This window comes from Saccostrea echinata, unplaced genomic scaffold (assembly GCF_033153115.1).
Source record: "Saccostrea echinata isolate AGI-Se365-2 ecotype Australia unplaced genomic scaffold, CSIRO_AGI_Sech_v1 ptg000054l, whole genome shotgun sequence".
NCBI lineage: Eukaryota > Metazoa > Mollusca > Bivalvia > Ostreida > Ostreidae > Saccostrea > Saccostrea echinata.
This window is the reverse complement of record NW_026889803.1, coordinates 37,831,938-37,852,385: the sequence shown is the minus strand read 5'-3', so window position 1 is coordinate 37,852,385 and position 20,448 is coordinate 37,831,938. Positions and strand designations below refer to the sequence as shown.

The 20,448-nt window shown below is 31.9% G+C and overlaps 1 protein-coding gene across 1 annotated transcript in view; it reads right to left on the bottom strand.

Moving 5' to 3' along the window:
* LOC133172460 (neprilysin-like) overlaps window positions 1-18,829 on the bottom strand; it is a 32,912-nt gene extending 14,083 nt beyond the window's left edge. Inside the window, exons 1-2 of the mRNA XM_061307347.1 lie at window positions 18,743-18,829; window positions 10,226-10,314 (exon numbers count right to left, since the gene is read on the bottom strand). Of these exons, the coding sequence (XP_061163331.1) occupies window positions 10,226-10,290 (65 nt within the window). The 5' untranslated portion in view covers window positions 10,291-10,314; window positions 18,743-18,829. The remainder of the gene's footprint in view (window positions 1-10,225; window positions 10,315-18,742) is intronic.
* Window positions 18,830-20,448: the final 1,619 nt, after the last annotated feature.

Below are 20,448 nucleotides of genomic sequence, written 5' to 3'. Positions count from 1 at the left end.
CCCTATTTGGCGTTGTATGAATTTCAGCCGTTAAAAAGAAGTAATAAAAGAAGAGTTTGCGTTGGCGACATTAACCCTGTTGAAATCACTTGTGGATTTGATTCATTTTCCTACTGAGATGTTATATTTTTTGTAAATAGAATGTATAATATACACACCAATTGGTGCAGACAGTATCAAGACATGTTGTAAGCCTTTACAGAAAAATGAGAACAAATTAAAACTGAAAATTTTGATTTATTTCATTTTTTGTCCGTTGTCATGACAAGATACGAAAATTCAGTCCGTTGTCATCGGTCCGTTGTCGCTACTGTACTTTATACACTACGAAGGACGATCTTATGTTGTTTTAGGTATTGTTAAGCATGCCGTCAAAAAGAGGGGTGTGACAGTACATATCGTCGTCCATCGGTACATATTGTCGCCTGCGAGAATTTGTACCGAGACGAGCCTTTTTGTCCTCCTGCGTAATGGAAGACAAAAAGTACAGTCAAGCATGGGCTCGTTTTTTCGTCGGCGACAATATGTACTGTGAACATTTGCACATTTTGTCGCCGATATATTGTTTTGAATATTTACTAAGGTCGTGAAGAGAGAGAGAGAGAGATGGACACACATACACAGAGAAGAGAGAGAGAGACAGACAGTTAGACAGACAGAAGGATAGACGAAGTGTTTGGCTGATAAATAAGTAAACGAGTTGTATTTATTTAGCATTACTCGCAGTATTGTAGGGTGAAATGGTGTTGCTCAGAAAATTGTGTCCAGCATTGGTTTATATGACTATGATATGTCAAAAACAGTAGTTCTTGAGATATCTGAAAAATCGGTCTATTTTTTTTCCTCATTATATATACATAGATATGAGATTGAAAGTTATTTGTTCAGTAGTAATGTTATCTGTAATTCATTTTTTTTTTTGCTTAATTCTCATACGAGTGCCGATATAATTGGTGTAGGGGTTGACATTTTTAGCTCACCTGAGCTGATAGCTCTAGTGAGCTTTTCTGATCACATTTTTGTGTCGTCCGTCTGACTGTCGGTAAACTTTTCACATTTACAGCTTCTTCTCAGGAACTACAGGCCAATTTCAATTTCAACCAAACTTGCCAGAAAGCAAACGTGGATAAAGGGAGTCAAGTTTGTTCAAATTAATGGTCATGCCCTCTTTCAAGGAAGTATAGTTAAGAATTAGTAAAAATTTAGTGACATCTTTAAATAAGCTTCTCAAGTATCATTGTGTCAGAAAAGTTGAAACTTACGTGAAAGCTTTATTATAAAGTGTACTAGATTCATTTTTATTCAGATCATGTCTGAGGAAGGGTTGGGCTACAACAGGTGATCAAAGTTTAAATAGAATATTTAAGAATAACTCTTTCAAAATTTTCTTCTCAAGAACTTCTGGATCAGAAGAAATGATACTTATGTGAAAGAACACAGTGTACTTTTAATTTTGTAGATTCTGGCACAAAAAAGATCCCACACTTCTCAATGCCCTGAGTTCCGAGAATAGGTCTAAATTTTTGTTTGGCCCTCCACCGGCAAGTGGCGATGTCTCCTTATGAGTGAAAAATTTTCTAGAGGGATATTAAAACAACAAACAAACAAAAACAAATTCAATTTTGTTCAAATCAGGACCCCCATGGGTAGTGTGAGGCCACAATTGGTGATAAAAGTTTTACGTTGGGATATACGGTATACAGAAACTCTTTAAAAATCTGCTCAATAACCAAAGGCGGATCTAGCACCGGCGCATACTAGCTAGGATGCAGGTTCCTAAGAGAAAATAAATTGAACATAAAAACATCGCAGAACAGTTAGCACGTTCTTGTGACCTGCTTTAAGACGACCCCTAAATTCAAAATTATCTGTAATATGCTTTGTATTCTTTTAAATTAAACACATATTTGATCATTTCTGATGAATTTTATTGATTTAATTACTTACATGTTAAGAAAAATGACACCGGACCAGATAAACTTAACATGTATTGACAACGGACTTTTTGCTTATAAATTGCGATTTCTTAAAACATGTTAGCTACAAAAGGCTGTCACTTGCCTAACACATTTAAAATGAAGTTTCTCTTCATATTTTAAAATAAAAGAACCATTTCGATGAATTAAATATAAGAAATATATAATTTTCCAGCTCACGATCACGCCTTCACACATGGGCATGAGATCGCCAACCAAAACTCCTCAAAATGTGTTAAGGATATCAAATACATAAATCTTTGTATGGAATACTGAATGTTGTATCTGTTTCCTAAAATTCAAATTTATTCTTAGAATTTGTCAAAAACGTTAAATTTTATGCATTATGTATAAATTCGTGTATCTTTTGCATGACACCGGACGGATTATATCATAACCTCACCTGTATGTTCATGACAACGAACCAGTTTTAGTGCTTAACTTTAAAGGTTTCTGACAACGGTACTGTCTAGGAACTTTACGTGTTCCTGGCCGTGAGAATGCACCTGATCCCACCTCTGTGACCAGAGGTTCGTGTTGGCTCTTCACCTGATTTGTATAGTTTAAATGGACTCTTGAGAATGATCCCTGTTCGTTATTTGTATATTCATTTTAACCTCTGCTGGTGGACAGTCTGTCCATCGGGATACTTGTTGTTCGACACTTGTGCAATCATGAGTAGAAAACAGAATGCACTTGACCCCACCTCTGTTTTCAGAGGTCCGTGATGGTTCTGCTCCTACATGTAATTTGTATTGTTAAAATTGACTTTTAAGAATGACCCCTGTTACTTATCTTCAATCATCTGTACGATTTTGTACGGAAAGCTTGGGAGATGTTGTAAATCAGTCATTAAGTCGATTGCTGACTAACGTTTACGTTGTTCATACTAATTGATAGGCCATTATTTAAAATTGAATTGTCTACGGATTTTTTCCGTTTGTCCGATAATAACAATGAGCACACGACGGGTGTGAACGGTCGACAGGGGATGCTTAATCCTTCATTGCACCTGATCCCAACTAATGTTTTAGAGTTCCGTGTCTGCTCTGGACTTTTGAGCTTGATTACAGTCTCCATATTTCATAAATCTATCGCTCATATAAGATTCATCTTTAAGATGAAGTTTTGTTCTTACTAGTATTTCAAAATGTAAATACAAAATCTTGACATTGTGAAGATTCTAGTAAGATATTTTCTTCATCGGTGAAAATTTTATACCATTCATATTGTACTTTGAAGTTAGATTACAGCGAATAATTAACTGCCAATAAAGCACACTTGAGTTATTGAAGGGGAAGGTTATCATTCTGTAAACACTGGACGTGTGAAACACCTATAGCTATCTATTAGTAAGGATATTAAGAATAATCTTTTCAGCCTTTCTGGAGAAATAATGAACGTGTAGCAAATGTAAAATTCATCTGCAATATTATGAAAGTAGAAATGTTTAATAGCTATAAAGTTTTGAGTAGGAAACCGAATGTGTAATTCATAGTAAGTAAAAAAAAAAAACCATTTATAATATATAAATATAGTGGAATTTCAGCTCTGAAAAAATATTAAAAATTAAAGTGAAATGTGTTCTATATTTTAAAGTATAACTCTTGATTTATGTTTTATTAAAAATAGGCTTTACATACGATAGATGCCTCGAAAATATATACGTAAGTAAGGCTGGAGAATAGTATGGAGCAAGATGAGAAAATGGCATTCATAAATTGAGGAGTATTGCTTGTCAGTTTCAACTCCTATCTAAAGTAACAACGATACCATCCATTTTCATTCAGCTAAGAGTATGTCGACGTGTGAATTATTATGTGATAACTATATCAACATCGGCATCTTGGGAGGAAGTAATAATTTGTAAACAGTTCTGACAGGAAACAAGATTCACGTTCAATGTGATGAAAACAACACATTTTCTTCCTTGGCAGATACATTTTAAACACTTGGGAAATTGCTTTCGCCGAAATCCTTCAGACAACTTACATGATAAGATGTTTTATCGTTCACAACATTTTCGTAAAAGTCATGTAGTATTGTTCACTTGGCTTTTGTATTTTTTCAGCTACTTAAACTTGGAACTATAAAACGGACAATATTGCTCATCTAAGACCTTTGCACTTACACTTATCTGCAGAATTCTCCATATACACATGTATGCACAGTGTACAAAGACATTTATTTTTTAAAAGAAAATTTTTCTCTAAAATATTCTAAAATGAAATCCGAATAAAGTAAATTAACTTCCTTAGCAATAAGAAGAAATTAAAATTTGATCAAACATTAAAATATACAATATAGAGAAAACATATTTTTACAAGCGTGATATTTCACTTTTCATTTGTTTCTTCACTTTCAAATCAGCAGTCTGGTATTGTTTATTTTCAAAAGTTTTATTAACACATATGTTGGAGTAAAACGTTTAATAATACTTACCATGAATTTCTTTCTGTTTAAAAAATGTATATAGTTAAATATATAGTTAATAAAGAGGACCTTAAGGTAGTACAAAACACCAATGAAATCTATTTTAACCCATTTCTTATAAGTACACTAAAAAAGAGAGTAATATCACTAAAATGTCAATAACCAATGATCTTTATAAGGAAAATTATAACCTATGACACTTTTTTCGCAATATTTTGCAAAACAAAATTAGAGAAATAGAGGAAATTCAATATTTTGTAGTTGGATATGGAATTTATTTCACGAGTGGGACATTTTTTATATGTTTTCATGAATGCAAAGCACGAGTGAAAATATCAAAAAATCCTGTCTCAAGAGTGAAATAAATTCCATATCAACTACAAAACATTGAATTTTCTGTTTATTACATTTTCTTGATTTTCCCATTGCCCCTGTCTTTTCTTAAAACAATGTCATAGGCAGTGACGTCATATATAGTTGAGCAGTTCACACGTCATAGCTATTGAAATCATTGTAATATGAGTTCTAGCAACATATTTGGAAAGAAACATGCAATTTAGTCTCCATCAAGATGGTTTATTTACTATCTCTATCATTAAAAATTATTTTTTACTTACTTTGATATCCTTTCACGCTGTGACAGAATATCACTTTGGTATCTTTTCACACTGTGAGAGAATATCACTTTTATTCAATAAATAAATCAATAAATCAGAATTTCACTGTTTAAAATGTAAAAATCCTGTATATTGGTCATTCGAGGGCCTACATTTTAGAACGTGTTTATGTCATCTGCAAGTCATATGACTGTCTGTTATTAAATCCAAAGTAACATTTGATCTTTGGACATATTTATAAAGAGTCTCAATTCTTTTAACACAGTAAAGGTCAAGGTCATATTTAGAGGTAAAAGGTCAAATATTGTGACGTCATCTACTGCTTCTTTTTATTTTTTGCATTAAATATTTTTTAAGTCGCCAAAATATTTGAATCTGTTGGATCAATGTTCTTCATTTTAACACATTTTAATCTGGATTCCATTTCAATCATTCAGTTCATTTTTTGTAAAAATTGAATCATACATTTTCTCTTTAGAGAACTTAAAGTGTAGCATAGTTACATGTGAATTTTCAATTCTTGGGCTATATATGTTCTATTTTTTCATCCCCTTTTTCTCAAATATACCGGTATCAATGTAATTTACCTAACTTTAGTAACAGAAAGGTTGCATTTATAAAAAAAAAAAAGCATCATAAAAAATTGCAATAGATCGATCGGTAGTTTTTTTTAAAATGTATATTCTTAAGTGCAATGTCTGATTTCACAATCTTTTTACAGGGGTCTGATAGGCTGTATTTCAAACTATGTGGACAAAAAATGTGTTAAATTTCTTTCAAATTACATATAAAGCGAGATTTTGTATCCTCTGACAAAATTTCAGAATTTCAGAAAAAATGAATGTGATGAAAAATATGGCCCATCTCTTGTATACTACCTTAAATCACTTATTTTAAAAGGGCCAAAATTTAGGGAACCTCAATTTTTCAACCGGAATCATAATTTCATTAATATTATGAATTCTGTGGAAGATTACGCCAGGTGATGGGCCAGATATGATACAGAAGACCTTGGCACTTTGTCAGAATGGATTAAATGTATCAGATGTATGTTAAAATTTCGCACTAAGCGATAGAGGGGCAATATGAAAACCATCTATCCTTCTGTGTTCAATAATTCAGAAATAAAAAAAGAATTAGACAGACTACACGATCAGTTTGTACTGGTCCCAGCTGACAAAGCAGGTAACAACATTGTCTTTGTTTGTAAGGCTCATTATTTTAATTGTATTTTAGAAGAACTGGGATTTAATTCTAAAAGTGCCAATCCAACTTACACCCATACCTCCCTTTCTAAGGAGGAAAATCATATGTCAGTTTTAAATAGTTTTAATATTCCCAACAACCAAAATGAATTTGAATTACCATGTTTAAATTTGATTCCGAAAATTCATAAAAATCCTTACAGACAAAGATACATAGCGGGTTCCAGTAAATGTTCTACCTAGCCTCTTTCTTTACACCTCACTAAAATATTAACAGCAGTGAAGGATAAACCTCAGGAGTACTGTGCAACAATATATTTGGGAAGTAGTGTAAATCAGATGTGGATACTTAAAAACTCCAAGGAACTTTTGGAAAATTTGAAATCACAGAATTTTACCAAAAACAATAACATAAGAACTTACGACTTTTCAACTTTTTATACAACCATTCCTCACGACAAATTAAAGTCCAGGCTTTTTGACATCATTGACAGCTGCTTTTTTTCAATTGAAATGGAACTGATAAATTTACTTACCTAGTCATTGGTCATTTGCAAAATTATTTTATTAAAAAACATTCTGATTGTACAGAAAAGTACTCTGAAGTTGTTATTAAAAAGATGCTTGAGTTTCTGATTGACAATATCTATGTGGTTTTTGGAGACCAGGTCTTCCAACAATCTGTTGGGATTCCCATGGGTACCAATTGCGCCCCGTTGTTAGCAGACCTATTTTTGTATTCATATGAATCAGAATTTATTCAAAATCTTGTACAAGAGAAAAAGAAATCTCTTGTTGTGGCCTTCAACTCGACATTTAGATATACTGACGACGTATTATCAATTAACAATAGTTACTTCCATTCATATGTCAACATGATATATCCCAGTGAGCTTGAAATAAAAGATACCACAGAGTCTGACAGATCTGTTTCATATTTGGATATTTTACTAGAAAAAGATGTTAATGGTAGTCTAACAAAAAGCTTTATGATAAACGTGATAACTTTAACTTTTCAATCGTAATTCAATTCTAATCCTCTTTGTTTTGAAAACTGGATAAAAAGTGATATTCTGTATATTAAAGATCTTTTTGATAATGATGGAACTTCCTTCGTATTGAACACTTTTATAAAATACTGGAAAAGAAAAACAATATACTCTGTGAATATATGTTTTTGGGTTTTGAAATCACATGGAAAATACTGGTACTTGGTTTTTACAACGAAATCAATCTAAAAACAACTAGATTGATTAATCTATTGTCATTCATGTAGATTTCAAAAAGAAAACATGTATATAGAAGCACATGTAATTAATGATAATCTGTATCTAGAAGTAGGCAATTATTTGTGATTTTGATTTATAAATTTCTATGCAATATATGTATTATGATTTTCTGTATATTGAATTATTTATGTACCATGTTTTAATAAAAGAGAAAAAAAGAAAAAAAAAACTATTCAAAAGTTAACTTCCCTTACTTATGCAGCAATATACCCTTATCACCTGCATATGGAGTGTATATCTCTCAGTTGATTCGATACGCAAGAGCATGCTCTACTTATGAACAATTTCTAAAACGAGGTAAGTTATTGACAAACAAGTTGATGAAACAATATCAACAGTCTCGTTTAAAGTCATCATTTTGCAAGTCCTATGGTCGATACAATAACCTTGTCAGCAAATACAATTTATTATTAAGACAAATGCTGACTAACGTTTTTCATACTAATTGTTAGGCCATTATTTACACATTGAATTGTCGACGGATTTTTCCGTTATTACCCGATCATGACAAGGAGCACAAGGCGGGTGTGACCTGTCGGCAGGGGATGCTCACTCCTCCATGGCACCTGTTCCCACCTCTGTTGTTTTAGAGGTCCATGTTTGCTCTGCTCCAAAATTTGTTTTGTTTAATGGACTTTTGAGCTTGAATACTGTTCGTTATCTTCATGCATTTCACTACATACAGGCACTCTGAGATTGATTTTAAGAGGATGCGGAAGTTCCTATTGACACCATATCTATGTAGTCTTTTTAGACCAGGCCTTCAAATAATTTATTTGAATTCCGATCGGCACTAATTGTGTTCCTTTATTAGCCAATAGTTTTCACATACTTATGAAGCAGAATGTAATCAAAAACATTCTTGCTATGGCCTTCAACTCGGCATTTAGATATATCGATGACATTTTATCAATTAACAATAGTTACTTTCATTCATATGTTGACTTGATATATCCCAGTGAACTCGAAATAAAAGAGACACAACCAAAGAATATGTCTTTGTCATAAATATGTCAAAGAACACATCTGTTTCATATTTGGATATTTTACAGACTATAGACCATAATGACCAACTAAAATCAATACTCTAAGGCAAACGAGATCACTTTTGCTTTTCCATCGTCAACTTTCCTTATTCATTTAGTAATGTTCCTCTATCATCTGCATATGGTGTTTATGTCTCCAAACATGAAAAAGCATGCTTTGAGTATGATAATTTTTTTTAAGCTGAGGTAGGCTAATCACAAATAAGTTAATGTTACGGGAATTTCAACAACCTTGTTTTAGATATCAGATATCGAACAGTATTCAAGCTCACAGTCCATTAAAGCAATACATATCGGGAGCAGAGCAAACACGGACCTCCAAAAAATATCAGAGATGGGATCAGATGCCACTGAGGAGTGAGCATCTCCTGCCGACCGGTCACACACGCCGTCTGCTCCTTGTCATAGTCGGGGAAAACGGAAAAATCCTTATACAATTCAGTGAGTAAATAATGGCCTAACAATTAGTATGAAAAAGTCAGGCATTTGACTTAATGATAGGTTGTATTTGCTGACAAGGTCATTGTATCGACCATAAAACTTGCAAAATGATTGTTCCAAACAAGACTGTAGATATCCTTGTTTCATCAACTTGTTTATCAATAGCTTGCCTCTTTTGAGAAATTGTTCAAACGTAGATCATGCTCTTGTGTAAATGTGTCGAATCAACTGGGAGACAAAAACCGCAATTGCAGGTGATAAGGGTATATTGCTACACAAGCAAGGGAAGTTGACGATTGAAAAATTCCAAGTCATCATGTTTATCATAAAGCTTTGTTACCATTAATGCCTTTTTCTGGTAAAATATCCAAATATGAAACAGATCTGTCAGACTCTGTGGTATCTTTTATTTCAAGCTCACTGGGATATATCGTGTCGACATATGAATGGAAGTAACTATTGTTAATTGATAATACATGTACGTCGTCGATATATCTAAATGTCGTGTTGAAGGTCACAGCAAACGTTTTCTTCTTCTCATGTAGAAGTTTTTGAATAATTTCTGCTTCATATGAATACAAAAATAGGTCTGCTAACAACGGGACACATTTGGTACCCATGGGAATTCCAACAGATTGTTGGAAGACCTGATCTCCAAAAAACTACCTAGATATTGTCAATCAGAAAATCAAGCATCTCTTTAATATCAACTTCAGAATACTTGTGTGTACCATCAGAATGTTTCTAACAAAATAATTTTGCAAATGATCAATGGCAAGGTTGGTATATTTACGAGTTCCATTTTTTTCTTCTTCTTCTTCTTCTTTTTTTTTTTTTTTTTTTTTTTTTTTTTTTTTTTTTTTTTGAAAAAGTAGTCAGCATTTAGAAAATCTATAATGGCCATTATAATGACCTCGTTTGCAAATACAATCTTTTACTGGGTCGTATTTTGAGGTCATTCTTTTATACTGAATTTGTCTACGGATCATTCCCTCTACCTGATCAATACATAAGACTGACGACGGATGTGACCGATCAACAGGAGATTCTTACTCCCCCTAGGCACCTGATACCACCTCTAAATTTTCCAAGGGTTCGTATTTTATGCTCGGTTCACAAATTTGTATAATTATTTGAAAGGTCTTTGAGTTCGATCACTGTTCGTTATCTTCATATACATATGTCTTTGTTTATTTAGTCCACTTATCCACATCTTACCCTTTGAAGTCAACTTGATTCGGATCATCCGTTATGTAATATTTGGATTTTCCATTGGTTTCCATTCTGTAGTCATACGATTATAAAATCTAAAATGAAAAAAAGGTCTTCAATGTCATGGTTTCAGTAGTAATGTTTTTTGTCAAATATAAAAATACAAGAAAGTGATTGAATTTTGATACACGTACATACAACATCAGGCTTTTTCCCCTCTAAACTCTACAGTTTGAATTAGTTTGTTGAAGCAAAAACTACATATCTCTCGACTGATCAAAAAGCAAAAAACCGAAATGTAGACCCTCAAGAACATCAGATTCTTTAAATTTCAGTATTGAAATATTTCTCTCATTTTTTCCCCTCTAGAATAGAATCATAAATATTGACTGTAAGGCAAATATATACTTACACAAACTGTGCTATGTAATACTGTCAGTTTTGAGATATTTTTTCACAAATATTTAGTAAGAATTTAGTTGCATCGTCCTAATATAAACAAATAAATCTGCCGGGAAGAACATTTAGCTGAAACAGTTTGTTTTTTCACCTGAAACACTTGATAAAGTTACGATAAACGTTTCAGTATCAGTATTGATAAAGAGAAGTCTTTTTTTTAATTTCCAGGGGTAGAGGTATGTGGCATGATTTCCTTTCAACTTGATGAATGGTATTTATTTTAAAAATAATATTTGTGAAGGCAACACCCCAAAAATCAAAAGAGGACAATTTATTTTCATCCTTAATGAACGTAAAATTCGATAGATAATTTGCTGTTTGAAAATGAATAAAAGAATTCATCTGCTTATAGCCGTTCTGGGAATCTCGTATCAAAATCATTCTTTGTCATAAATGAAAATCTTAAACGATTTGGGAGTAAAATAAACTACATGTTTATTGAAACCTTAGAAAGTATTTAAGTATGACGGACAGACATGTACAAACCATGCCAGAATTATAATTAATTACAACTCATTTAGTAATATAAGAATCTGAAGGAATAAAAACTTTAAAGTGAACCAATTGAAATTTGAAAAGACGTACAAAATGATAATTGCCTCTTTGTTCAAATGAAAACAAACTAAATTTAAATTCGAAATTCAAAATCTAGGCCCATTTGATACAAAAATGCAGTAAATGTTGATGATAAAAAATTATATCAATGTTATGCAATATTCTAAATTCTGAAATAAGTATTTATACAAATTGTTTATATCTTAAGGATTTTGAACAGGACCTTGTACTAACTCTCGTTCTCAGTCTATTTGTCCTATTCCTATCTCTTAATGCCCCTTTATAACTATGTTGACGGACGAGAATCAATATCCTAGTCTCACAAGGCTCATGAAGCTATCCAGCACGTCACAAAGACGAAAATTAAATCTAAGAAATCTAATTCTTTGTATAATGATGAGGTTTATCTAATAATGTGACTGGAAAGCCTGTGAAAATTACCACTTTTTAGAAGCAGTTGTAAAAATCAGATCATTGTTATCTTTAACAATAAAGACAAATCGCCAGTGTTATGTGCAGAGTGGTGATTACTGGTGTCTCGACAGATATAACGGCTTAAAGAAATGTAATATGACGTATTGATGACTAATGATATAAGAAAATTTGTTCTTAGATTTGTTAGCAACTAGACCTGCGAGTAATTTACATTTATAAAAGAACTGAAGTGTCATAGAATGTTCTACAAATAACCAGTAGTTGCATGTACTTCATGTTATATGTTTTGTTTTTTGTTTTTGTTTCTGTTTTTTAGAATAAGAAAGAATAAGAAATGCCTTATTTTTACTGAAAACTCTAAGAGATCGTGTGGTGGAAATTAATGGGGTCCGTGATCTGCTTTCGAATTTTATTGTTTATTTGAACTTTTGAGCATGATTTCTGTTCGTTATTTTCATATTTCATCATTACAGTAAATTGTGTTTATTGGCTTTAAAAAAAAAAGCCTTTTATTCTTGAAGAACACTTGAATAGATGGCATGTATATTTAATCCTATTAAGTCTTCCATAGAACACATCATTCCGGACAATGACTTCTGAGCATTTTGTTCACAAACAAAACATTTTTTTTTGTCGTAAGAATGGGAAAATGAGAGTTTCGTGTTGATTGCAGAATTCATAGTTAACAAGAGGCCCAAGGGCCTTAACGATCACCTGAGTAACTGCAGTATCTATTATCTTACTTCAGCATCTGTTATCAAATGTACCTTCAGAACATGGCCGTAGGAACCGGGGGGGGGGGGGCACGGGGGGCCGTGCCCCCCCCAATAATTTTGCCGATATATAGATAACTATAAAAAAATTGCTACTATATGCCTGTGCCCCCTCAATAAATACGTCTGATGACTTTTTTTTTTTTTTTTTGCTTGTCAAGAAATTTTTGATAGTTGATACTGCCCCCTCAACTGAAAATGTATGGCTGTGCCCCCCCCCCCCAAACTGAAATTGCTTCCTACGGGCCTGCAGAATATTTTGAGTACATGAATTAAACCAATCAAATGTCTCATTAATCCTTCTCTATCCCTCTCCTTCCTTAACCCAGTGCTTGCTGGTAAAGAATTAAATTTTGAAGATGAAATGCATTTTCACTAAGATTTTAAAACATTGATGAATTTGACGTATAGCTTTGACTCGTCATTTTTTCCTTGTAGTTTAACGATCTCATTATATTAGCGTATTTCAATCCAAAATAGATAATTATTGTGATTATTTAAATGGATTGATTTAGCAATAAAACATTTTAAAAATAATTCTTGAGTATTGATAGTAACAAAAACATTTTTAATCATCTCTTAATTGCATGACATGTTTTGTTTGTTTGTTGTTAAACAAACAAACAAACAAAAAACATGTCATGCAATTAAGAGATAATTGAAATTCCCATTACATGTAATTACTATCGAGCCCAAAATGTATACAATGCATACCTTTCGGCTAATTTTGGGACCCGAAACCCATTGGGAGGGGTCATGAAATTCAAAAGTTAGGTTGAGAGACCTTTGCTTGTTTGTCACTCAAATGGTTGTTAGCAAAATAAAAAAAAGACAAAGCAGATGGGTGAACAAGGCGTACTGAATGCTTATAGCTTCAGATATATAAAAATCATATTCAATCTGTGAATTTAGCATTTAGAGTAAAGTTCTCATTATTGAAATTTATGAAATTATGATAAACAACAATTTTCTTATGAAGATTTTCTTGGCAAAAATTAGTCTGTTATTAAAAAATAACGTGGTATTCGTGAGGTTCGAAACGAGCACTAAAAATCCTGGGTATCATTTTCCTTCGAGACTAACATGCTAACCAGTACGCTACGCAGCTCCTGATGAATAGTGGCATTTTAATCAATTTTTGTAATATGACCCTTGACTAAATGGACTTCAAGAATTTCTCGGAAAGATGCGAATTTTGTGTCTTAAAGGTGTATTTTTAAGGTATAGTGGGTCTTTGCTCCATGTTTTTGTTAACCAAAAAAAGGTGGGTTTTTTGGCAGACTTTGAGGAAAATCATTCAGAAGAATGGAGCGAAGACCCACTCATATCGATAAACGGTGTTATAGTATGAGAAAATGATCCGTTTTGTCCTCTTTTGTGTGTGTATGCAATTTCATGGGCAAATAATTTCAATCTTTGTAAGATTTTTGCAAATTGAGGAGATTTTACATAAAGTATACCTTAATATTAGATGAAATATCAAAGAAAATTTTTTTATAATTGAGATTTAATTTTTCAACTTCATGTTTGTCGTACTATAGACATTTCGCTCGCCTTGTTCGCCCATCTTTAGTTTTCACTGTATAATACATATACATATATCTTCGCTTTGGGACCTGAACGGCTTCAGCATTTTTATGTGGCAAATAAAATTTTTAAATTTACTCTGAGGCACAAAAAAAATGTTATTGCTTTGTCTCGTAGATGCGTGCTTGTACAGAAGATTTTGGACGATGAAATGCATTTTCACTGCATACTACAGAAAATCCCTATTCTAAGGAAAGAACTAAGGGGTTATACATATATGTTGAGATCCCTTAAGCTTTTAATGTTTTGTCCCAGTTTGTCTTCTAAATGCTTGCTAGTAAAGGCGAAAATGTGTGTAGGTGAATTGCAATTTTCCCTATAAACAGAATACCCCCTCCCGTAGCCTTAATCCCCCTCACTAAGGTAGGAGTAAAGAATTTTACAGTTTATATTGAGATTATACCCTATTTGTTATTGCTCTGCACTCAGTTTGTCTCCCAGATGGTTGCTACAGTAAAGAAGAAAATTCTTAAACATAAGATGTAATATCATAATAATATATCACATGTAGCCCCGCCATGGAGCTTGAAACACTTGGGCAGGGGTCAAGTATTTCATTCGCAATGTTCGTTGAGATACCTTTGGTTGTAGTAACTCGGTATCTCCTAGATGAAAAAATATTTTCTTTATGATTACATACTTATTTGTCATTTTTCCCCAGCCCCAAGGTCCCTGATGATCGTAGGACGCATAAAAATCAGACATTTTATAGCCTTTTATCTCTACACTAAATTTGGTTGAAATTGGTCTTGAAGTTTGAGAGGAGTAGTTGAGAAGTTTGAGAGGAGTAGTTGAGAAAGTTCAAAACTTAACGGACGACGGACAGTCAGTGATAGTAAAAAATCACAGAAGAACTCGGGTTACCTAATATAAACATAATGTTATTCTTTTTATCACCATCATCATCGTCATCGTTGATGTCTATGGCATGTCAAACGTTGCAATATTCGATCTTTTCCATTTGTATTGTATAATTTTCCATTTATATTCTATAATTCTCCATTTATATTCTATAATTTTCCATTTGTATTGTATAATGTTTATTTGTATTCTATAATTTTCCATTTGTATTCTATAATTTTTCATTTGTATTGTAAAATTTTTATTTGTATTCTATAATATTTCATTTGTATTGTATATTTTTTCATTTGTATTGTATAATTTTTATTTGCATTGTATAACTTCCCATTTGTATTCAATAATTTTTCATTTATGTTGTATAATTTTTCATTTGTATTGTATAATTTCTATTTGTATTCTATAATTTTCCATTTGTATTGTATAATTTTCCATTTGTATTGTATAAATTTTCATTTGTATTCTATAATTTTACAATACAAATGAGAAATTATACAATACAAATGGAAAATTATACAATACAAATGGAGAATTATACAATACAAATAAAAATTATACAATACAAATGAAAAATTAAAGAATACAAATTGAAAATTATACAATACAAATAAAAATTATACAATACAAATAAAAAAATATACAATACAAATAAAAAATTATACAATACACATGAAGAATTATTGAATACAAATGAAAAATATAGAATACAAATAAAAATTTTACAATGCAAATGAAAAATTATAGAATACAAATGAAAAATTATAGAATACAAATGAAAAATTATAGAATACAAATGGAAACTTTTACAATACAAATGGAAAATTATACAATACAAATAGAAAATTATACAATACAAATGGAAAAGATCGAATATTGCAACATTTGACATGCCATAGATGTCTCTTTGCAAATCTTTCAAACGAATTCAAATCTATGATTTTGGACTTTGATCACACAGATATCTAAAGGACCTTGTATTACAGATAAAAAGACCTTATTCATGAGTAAGTGCTATTGGAGAGCTTTGAAAAAAAAGATTACAAGAAGTCCTTAGACCCTAACAGTCGCACGTGTATCATGAGTTTCTAAGACTCTGACCAACGGAACTGGAACTGTCACAAAAATATTACAGCTTCATGAGGACTCTTTAAAAATTATAATATTCCATGCAGCTTGTCTTCTCTAATTTCAGGAGATAAGAGTCACTATGTAATAAATTTCAATATTTGAACAACTTATCCAAACCCTTGGCCCAGGTTCTGATCGCTGGACCCGGGACATATACTGAAAAACTGTAGAGGGATAGCTGCTGTTTACTCATATCCTTTCACAATTTTGTTAAAAAGCTTATTATAATCATACAAACAGTTTGCCTGTAAGATGTCCAATAGTGAAGAAAATTGTTGAATATTGCTTTAATTTTATTGGTTTTGGTCCGTCCGAACTTCAAGCCCAGGCCTGAAATTAACATTTTTGTACCCCTTTTCCCATGGATACTATATAGGGGGTCATTTCAAGGATACGTAGACTTTTTTAAAAATTTTACTTAAAATTGTATAATAACTCAATTTGGCAAACATATGTTTAACAATTTGAGTAAATTTGAATCAAAATTCATATATGTCATATTTTAAAACTATATAAATTTTAAAACTGCAAAATATAGGGTCAAGAAACACCACAATTTATAATGGCTATATTTAATCTAAGTAAAATGACGCTTATATGAAATAAAATTTAAAATTAAGCATTGTTACATCGATCAAGAGGGCATGTAGTCCTTACTGAAAGAAGGCAAAAAATTGACGTCGCTGGACATAAAATAGAGCAGCAATAACGGTATAATTTTGTTCTAAACTCGGGAATACTCCAAAACAAATATGTCGAAAGTGAGTGGTATACTTTAGTATAATTGACATAGTCGGTTTTTTAAAGGTAGACACCCTCTGTCAAACGATGGTCGGCCTGCGAGGAAAAGAATTATCAGCAAAATTTTGTAACGTTATGGAAAGTATATGGGCGCTTCGCTGTTGCGGATCTTGTGAAAGTATTAAAATAGAAATTCCAAAACAATGACAAACTAACTTAATATACTACTCGAATTAAGTGTCAAGTGGTATAGAAACGTTTTTAATGAGTGGGTATGGCTCCAGACTGTTTCATGCGTAGAGGGGGGGGGGAGCATTGCGACCTTTTAAGGCATACATCAATAAAACTAATGTTTTGATCTTTATTTTCTTAAAAATGATGCAGGATTGCACATTTTTTCATTTTTAATGCTCCTCGTATATAACAAAATTGGTTGAAACTGGTTCAGCCATTCTTGAGAAAGAAGCTGAATTTGTTTAAAAGTTCTAATAGACGACGTACGAGATGGATGAAAACAGCTACAGGTAAACTCAGTAACTCTGGCGGAAGTGTATTCCGAATCAAATGCTTAAAGGCAGAAAGCATATTAAACCACTAACCACAAAAGATAGCTAATATACTCATGTACCAAAGCAAAGCCCTGTTATCAGTTAGATACACGCGCATCACTACCATGAGAGCCAATGGCCACGTATAACAGAAGCAAAAACTGGGCTCTTATACATTTCAATATGCTTTCTAAAAGTACAGTCTGGCATAAAATGTAGGTTTTGTAACACTTTTTTCTACTTCTAATTAGATAAGATAAATGTAAAACTAATCGAGCAAATTCCACATCACTGAAGTTAAAACAAAACGAAACGATGTTTTTTTTAACACCCATTAACTTCTGTAATAAAATTGTCATTTAATAGTTTAGATTGTCGTATTGGTTTCTTTATTAAATATATCTAAAAAAAAAAATGTTTTTGCTTTTACAGAATTGCATTGTGTATATTTTAACATTTCTTTTTAATTTTAAGACATTGAAAGAAGTTCCTAAAAAAAAAAAAAGAAAAGAAAGTGGGGATCTCTATAAAAGTCTGTTACAAAGTCGAACAGTTTCATATAATATTATATTAATCAGTAAGTGTTCGAATCCTGTACGGCACAAATTCAGGAACTATTTTGCAAACACTTAACACTGAAAGAAAGCGCAAAATCTGTGCATTTGTTTTTCCCCATATTAAATCACTAACAGTTCCATAACAATGAACAGTCATTACATTCGTCATAGTATTTAAATACATTTTTAACAGAGTTCATCTCCATAATCGGTGGATAACCTTATTGGATAACCTTTATTTATGTGGGTAAAGGTAAAATAAAGGTGAAATATTACAGGTGTTTAAAGGTCTTAAATGTTGCACTCCAAAAATGATTCTTTAATATCATATTTAATTGAACAGTATATCACATAGCACCTGAAATTAGCGATGAAACAGATTCAAATTTTATATTTAATTTTAGCAATCAAAACAGTCTAATTCAAACGAAATTAAAATATCCTGAACGAATACATCATTATTTTTCGATCATGATAGATGTAATTGATAGGGTACTATCGACTTGTGTAAAACAAAAGACATTTTATCTTTCTGAATGGAAAAACTAGATAGAACTTTCATTCACTCAAAATTGATTTATCAAAAATAGAATATAAGACTTCAAATTTTTTCTATGCAAAAGGAAAACTTTTATAACTCCTAACAAAAAGTTATAACGATACATTTAAATCATTTCTTTGCAGATTCGAAATGCAGTTTAAAGATACCATATTCGAAAAATGATCATAACTACAATTTCAAGCTTCTACTATGACCCAATTAAGACTGCGACTTTCAGGTAAAATTTCATTTTTAAACGAATTGTTAAAAGTTTAATTGCAAAATGCTAATTAAAATAGTAAATGTTTTAATTAAATGAAAATAAAGAAGATAGCCCTTACCTCTTGACTTAAGAGTAATCCCTGAGTTAGAAAACATATTTGATGCGCAGCACATGTATCATATATCACATTTTATTCTGGACAGCTGACTCATAAACCACTATATTGGAGGAGGGAAAGTTTATTTTATCGTTTTCACTTTATCTGAAAGGAATATATATTTGACTATTATAGTAATTGTCTTATCAAGGCTCGTGGGTCGCGTTTTTTAAAGAAATATATTTTTTGAAATATTATCGGCGTATTTCTAATTTAAAGAGTTTTTTAAAAAACATTTACCTTTTCCCCGCAATAAAATCATTGTCTATATATCGAATATGAGGAAAATTCTTGTTTTATGAAAAAGTCAGCATGTAACACCCCATCAAAAGCCTCATAAATTTCATTTAAACAGCGCAAGTTCAAATGATGATAATTTCATAGAAGCGTGTATTATGTTACCTAAACCCCGACAGTATATAATCTCCCAACACAGACAGTAAGCAGAACACTTCCTGGAGTTTTCGCCACCTTCTTTGCACAGATGGCTAGCGTATGATAATCATTTCCAATTGATTTACCCGCAGATTGGTTTCGTGTTCCAAAACATCCGCCATTATTCTGTGTTTGCGAGTCGCCTGGATTCCCAAAGATGTCAAAGCCATTTCCCTTGCCTGCGTTCTTTGGTGAAGCATTGAGTAAACATTGCTCAGCATCGAGTATTTAAAAAACAGACTTACACACAAACGAAATAATTTTTGATGTAAATATTTATACAAGGTGAACTTATTTAATTTGTAGAGCAAGAGGTCCTCTCGTAAAATTCTAAAAAATATTCGGTTTGTTTATAAAATGTAACTGTTAACAGATGCTGATTGGATTTTCCTAATTATTAAAATTTTCGTATACAATTGATGCTTCTCTTATAAGTTACAAGCAAACTGACCATACTTGACCTCACAGCTTTTATCGCCTATTTCATCGCAAAGATTATCACCTTTGGATCCAAAACGTTTGGAAATGAACATATTAATAGCCGTAGAAAACAAACATCTATACATATATATTGTTATCTTTTAGAGATTATTTTTGTTTTCTGAATTTTGTAATTATCAAAAATTTAAGTCATACATGACTCTTAATTGAGGTCGTTTCAAACTGTAAAAAAAATCCAGTCTGCATGCAGTTGAGATCGAAGAGAAATACATTCATTGAAATCGAAAAATGAACATTTTTCCCCAATTATTTCTCTGGATTTTTTTATCCTTCACTTTAACTTTGACACTACCTACTGAACTATGACCACGGAGAGAGGCTTCACGTTTGGCACTGGCTGCATTGCAAACTTTCATTTGTCGCATTTGCAGGGTTTTGTCTTTGATAAAGGCCAGAACTAAATATTTATTTTCAAACATGTATAAAAGACATTGTTCCACAACTGGACATGTATCTTCTTTTCTTTTAGATTTCCAGTGCAATTTTCAGCAATGAAATTGGCCGCACGTACAAGTGATACAAGTCTGGAATAAACATTTTGAGAACACCCACTTCAATAAATACCGAAAAGTCGTTTGAAATTCTTCATTTGTTGCACGACTCAAACTTGAAGGTAGAAAAAATATAATTGGTCAAAGATTTCAAGTATAGAAGTATACAGGTTCTGTTGTTTCTCTAACTTACTAAAAAATCAATCTCTAGGGGCCAGTGCAACGTGTCCTTTATTTTCA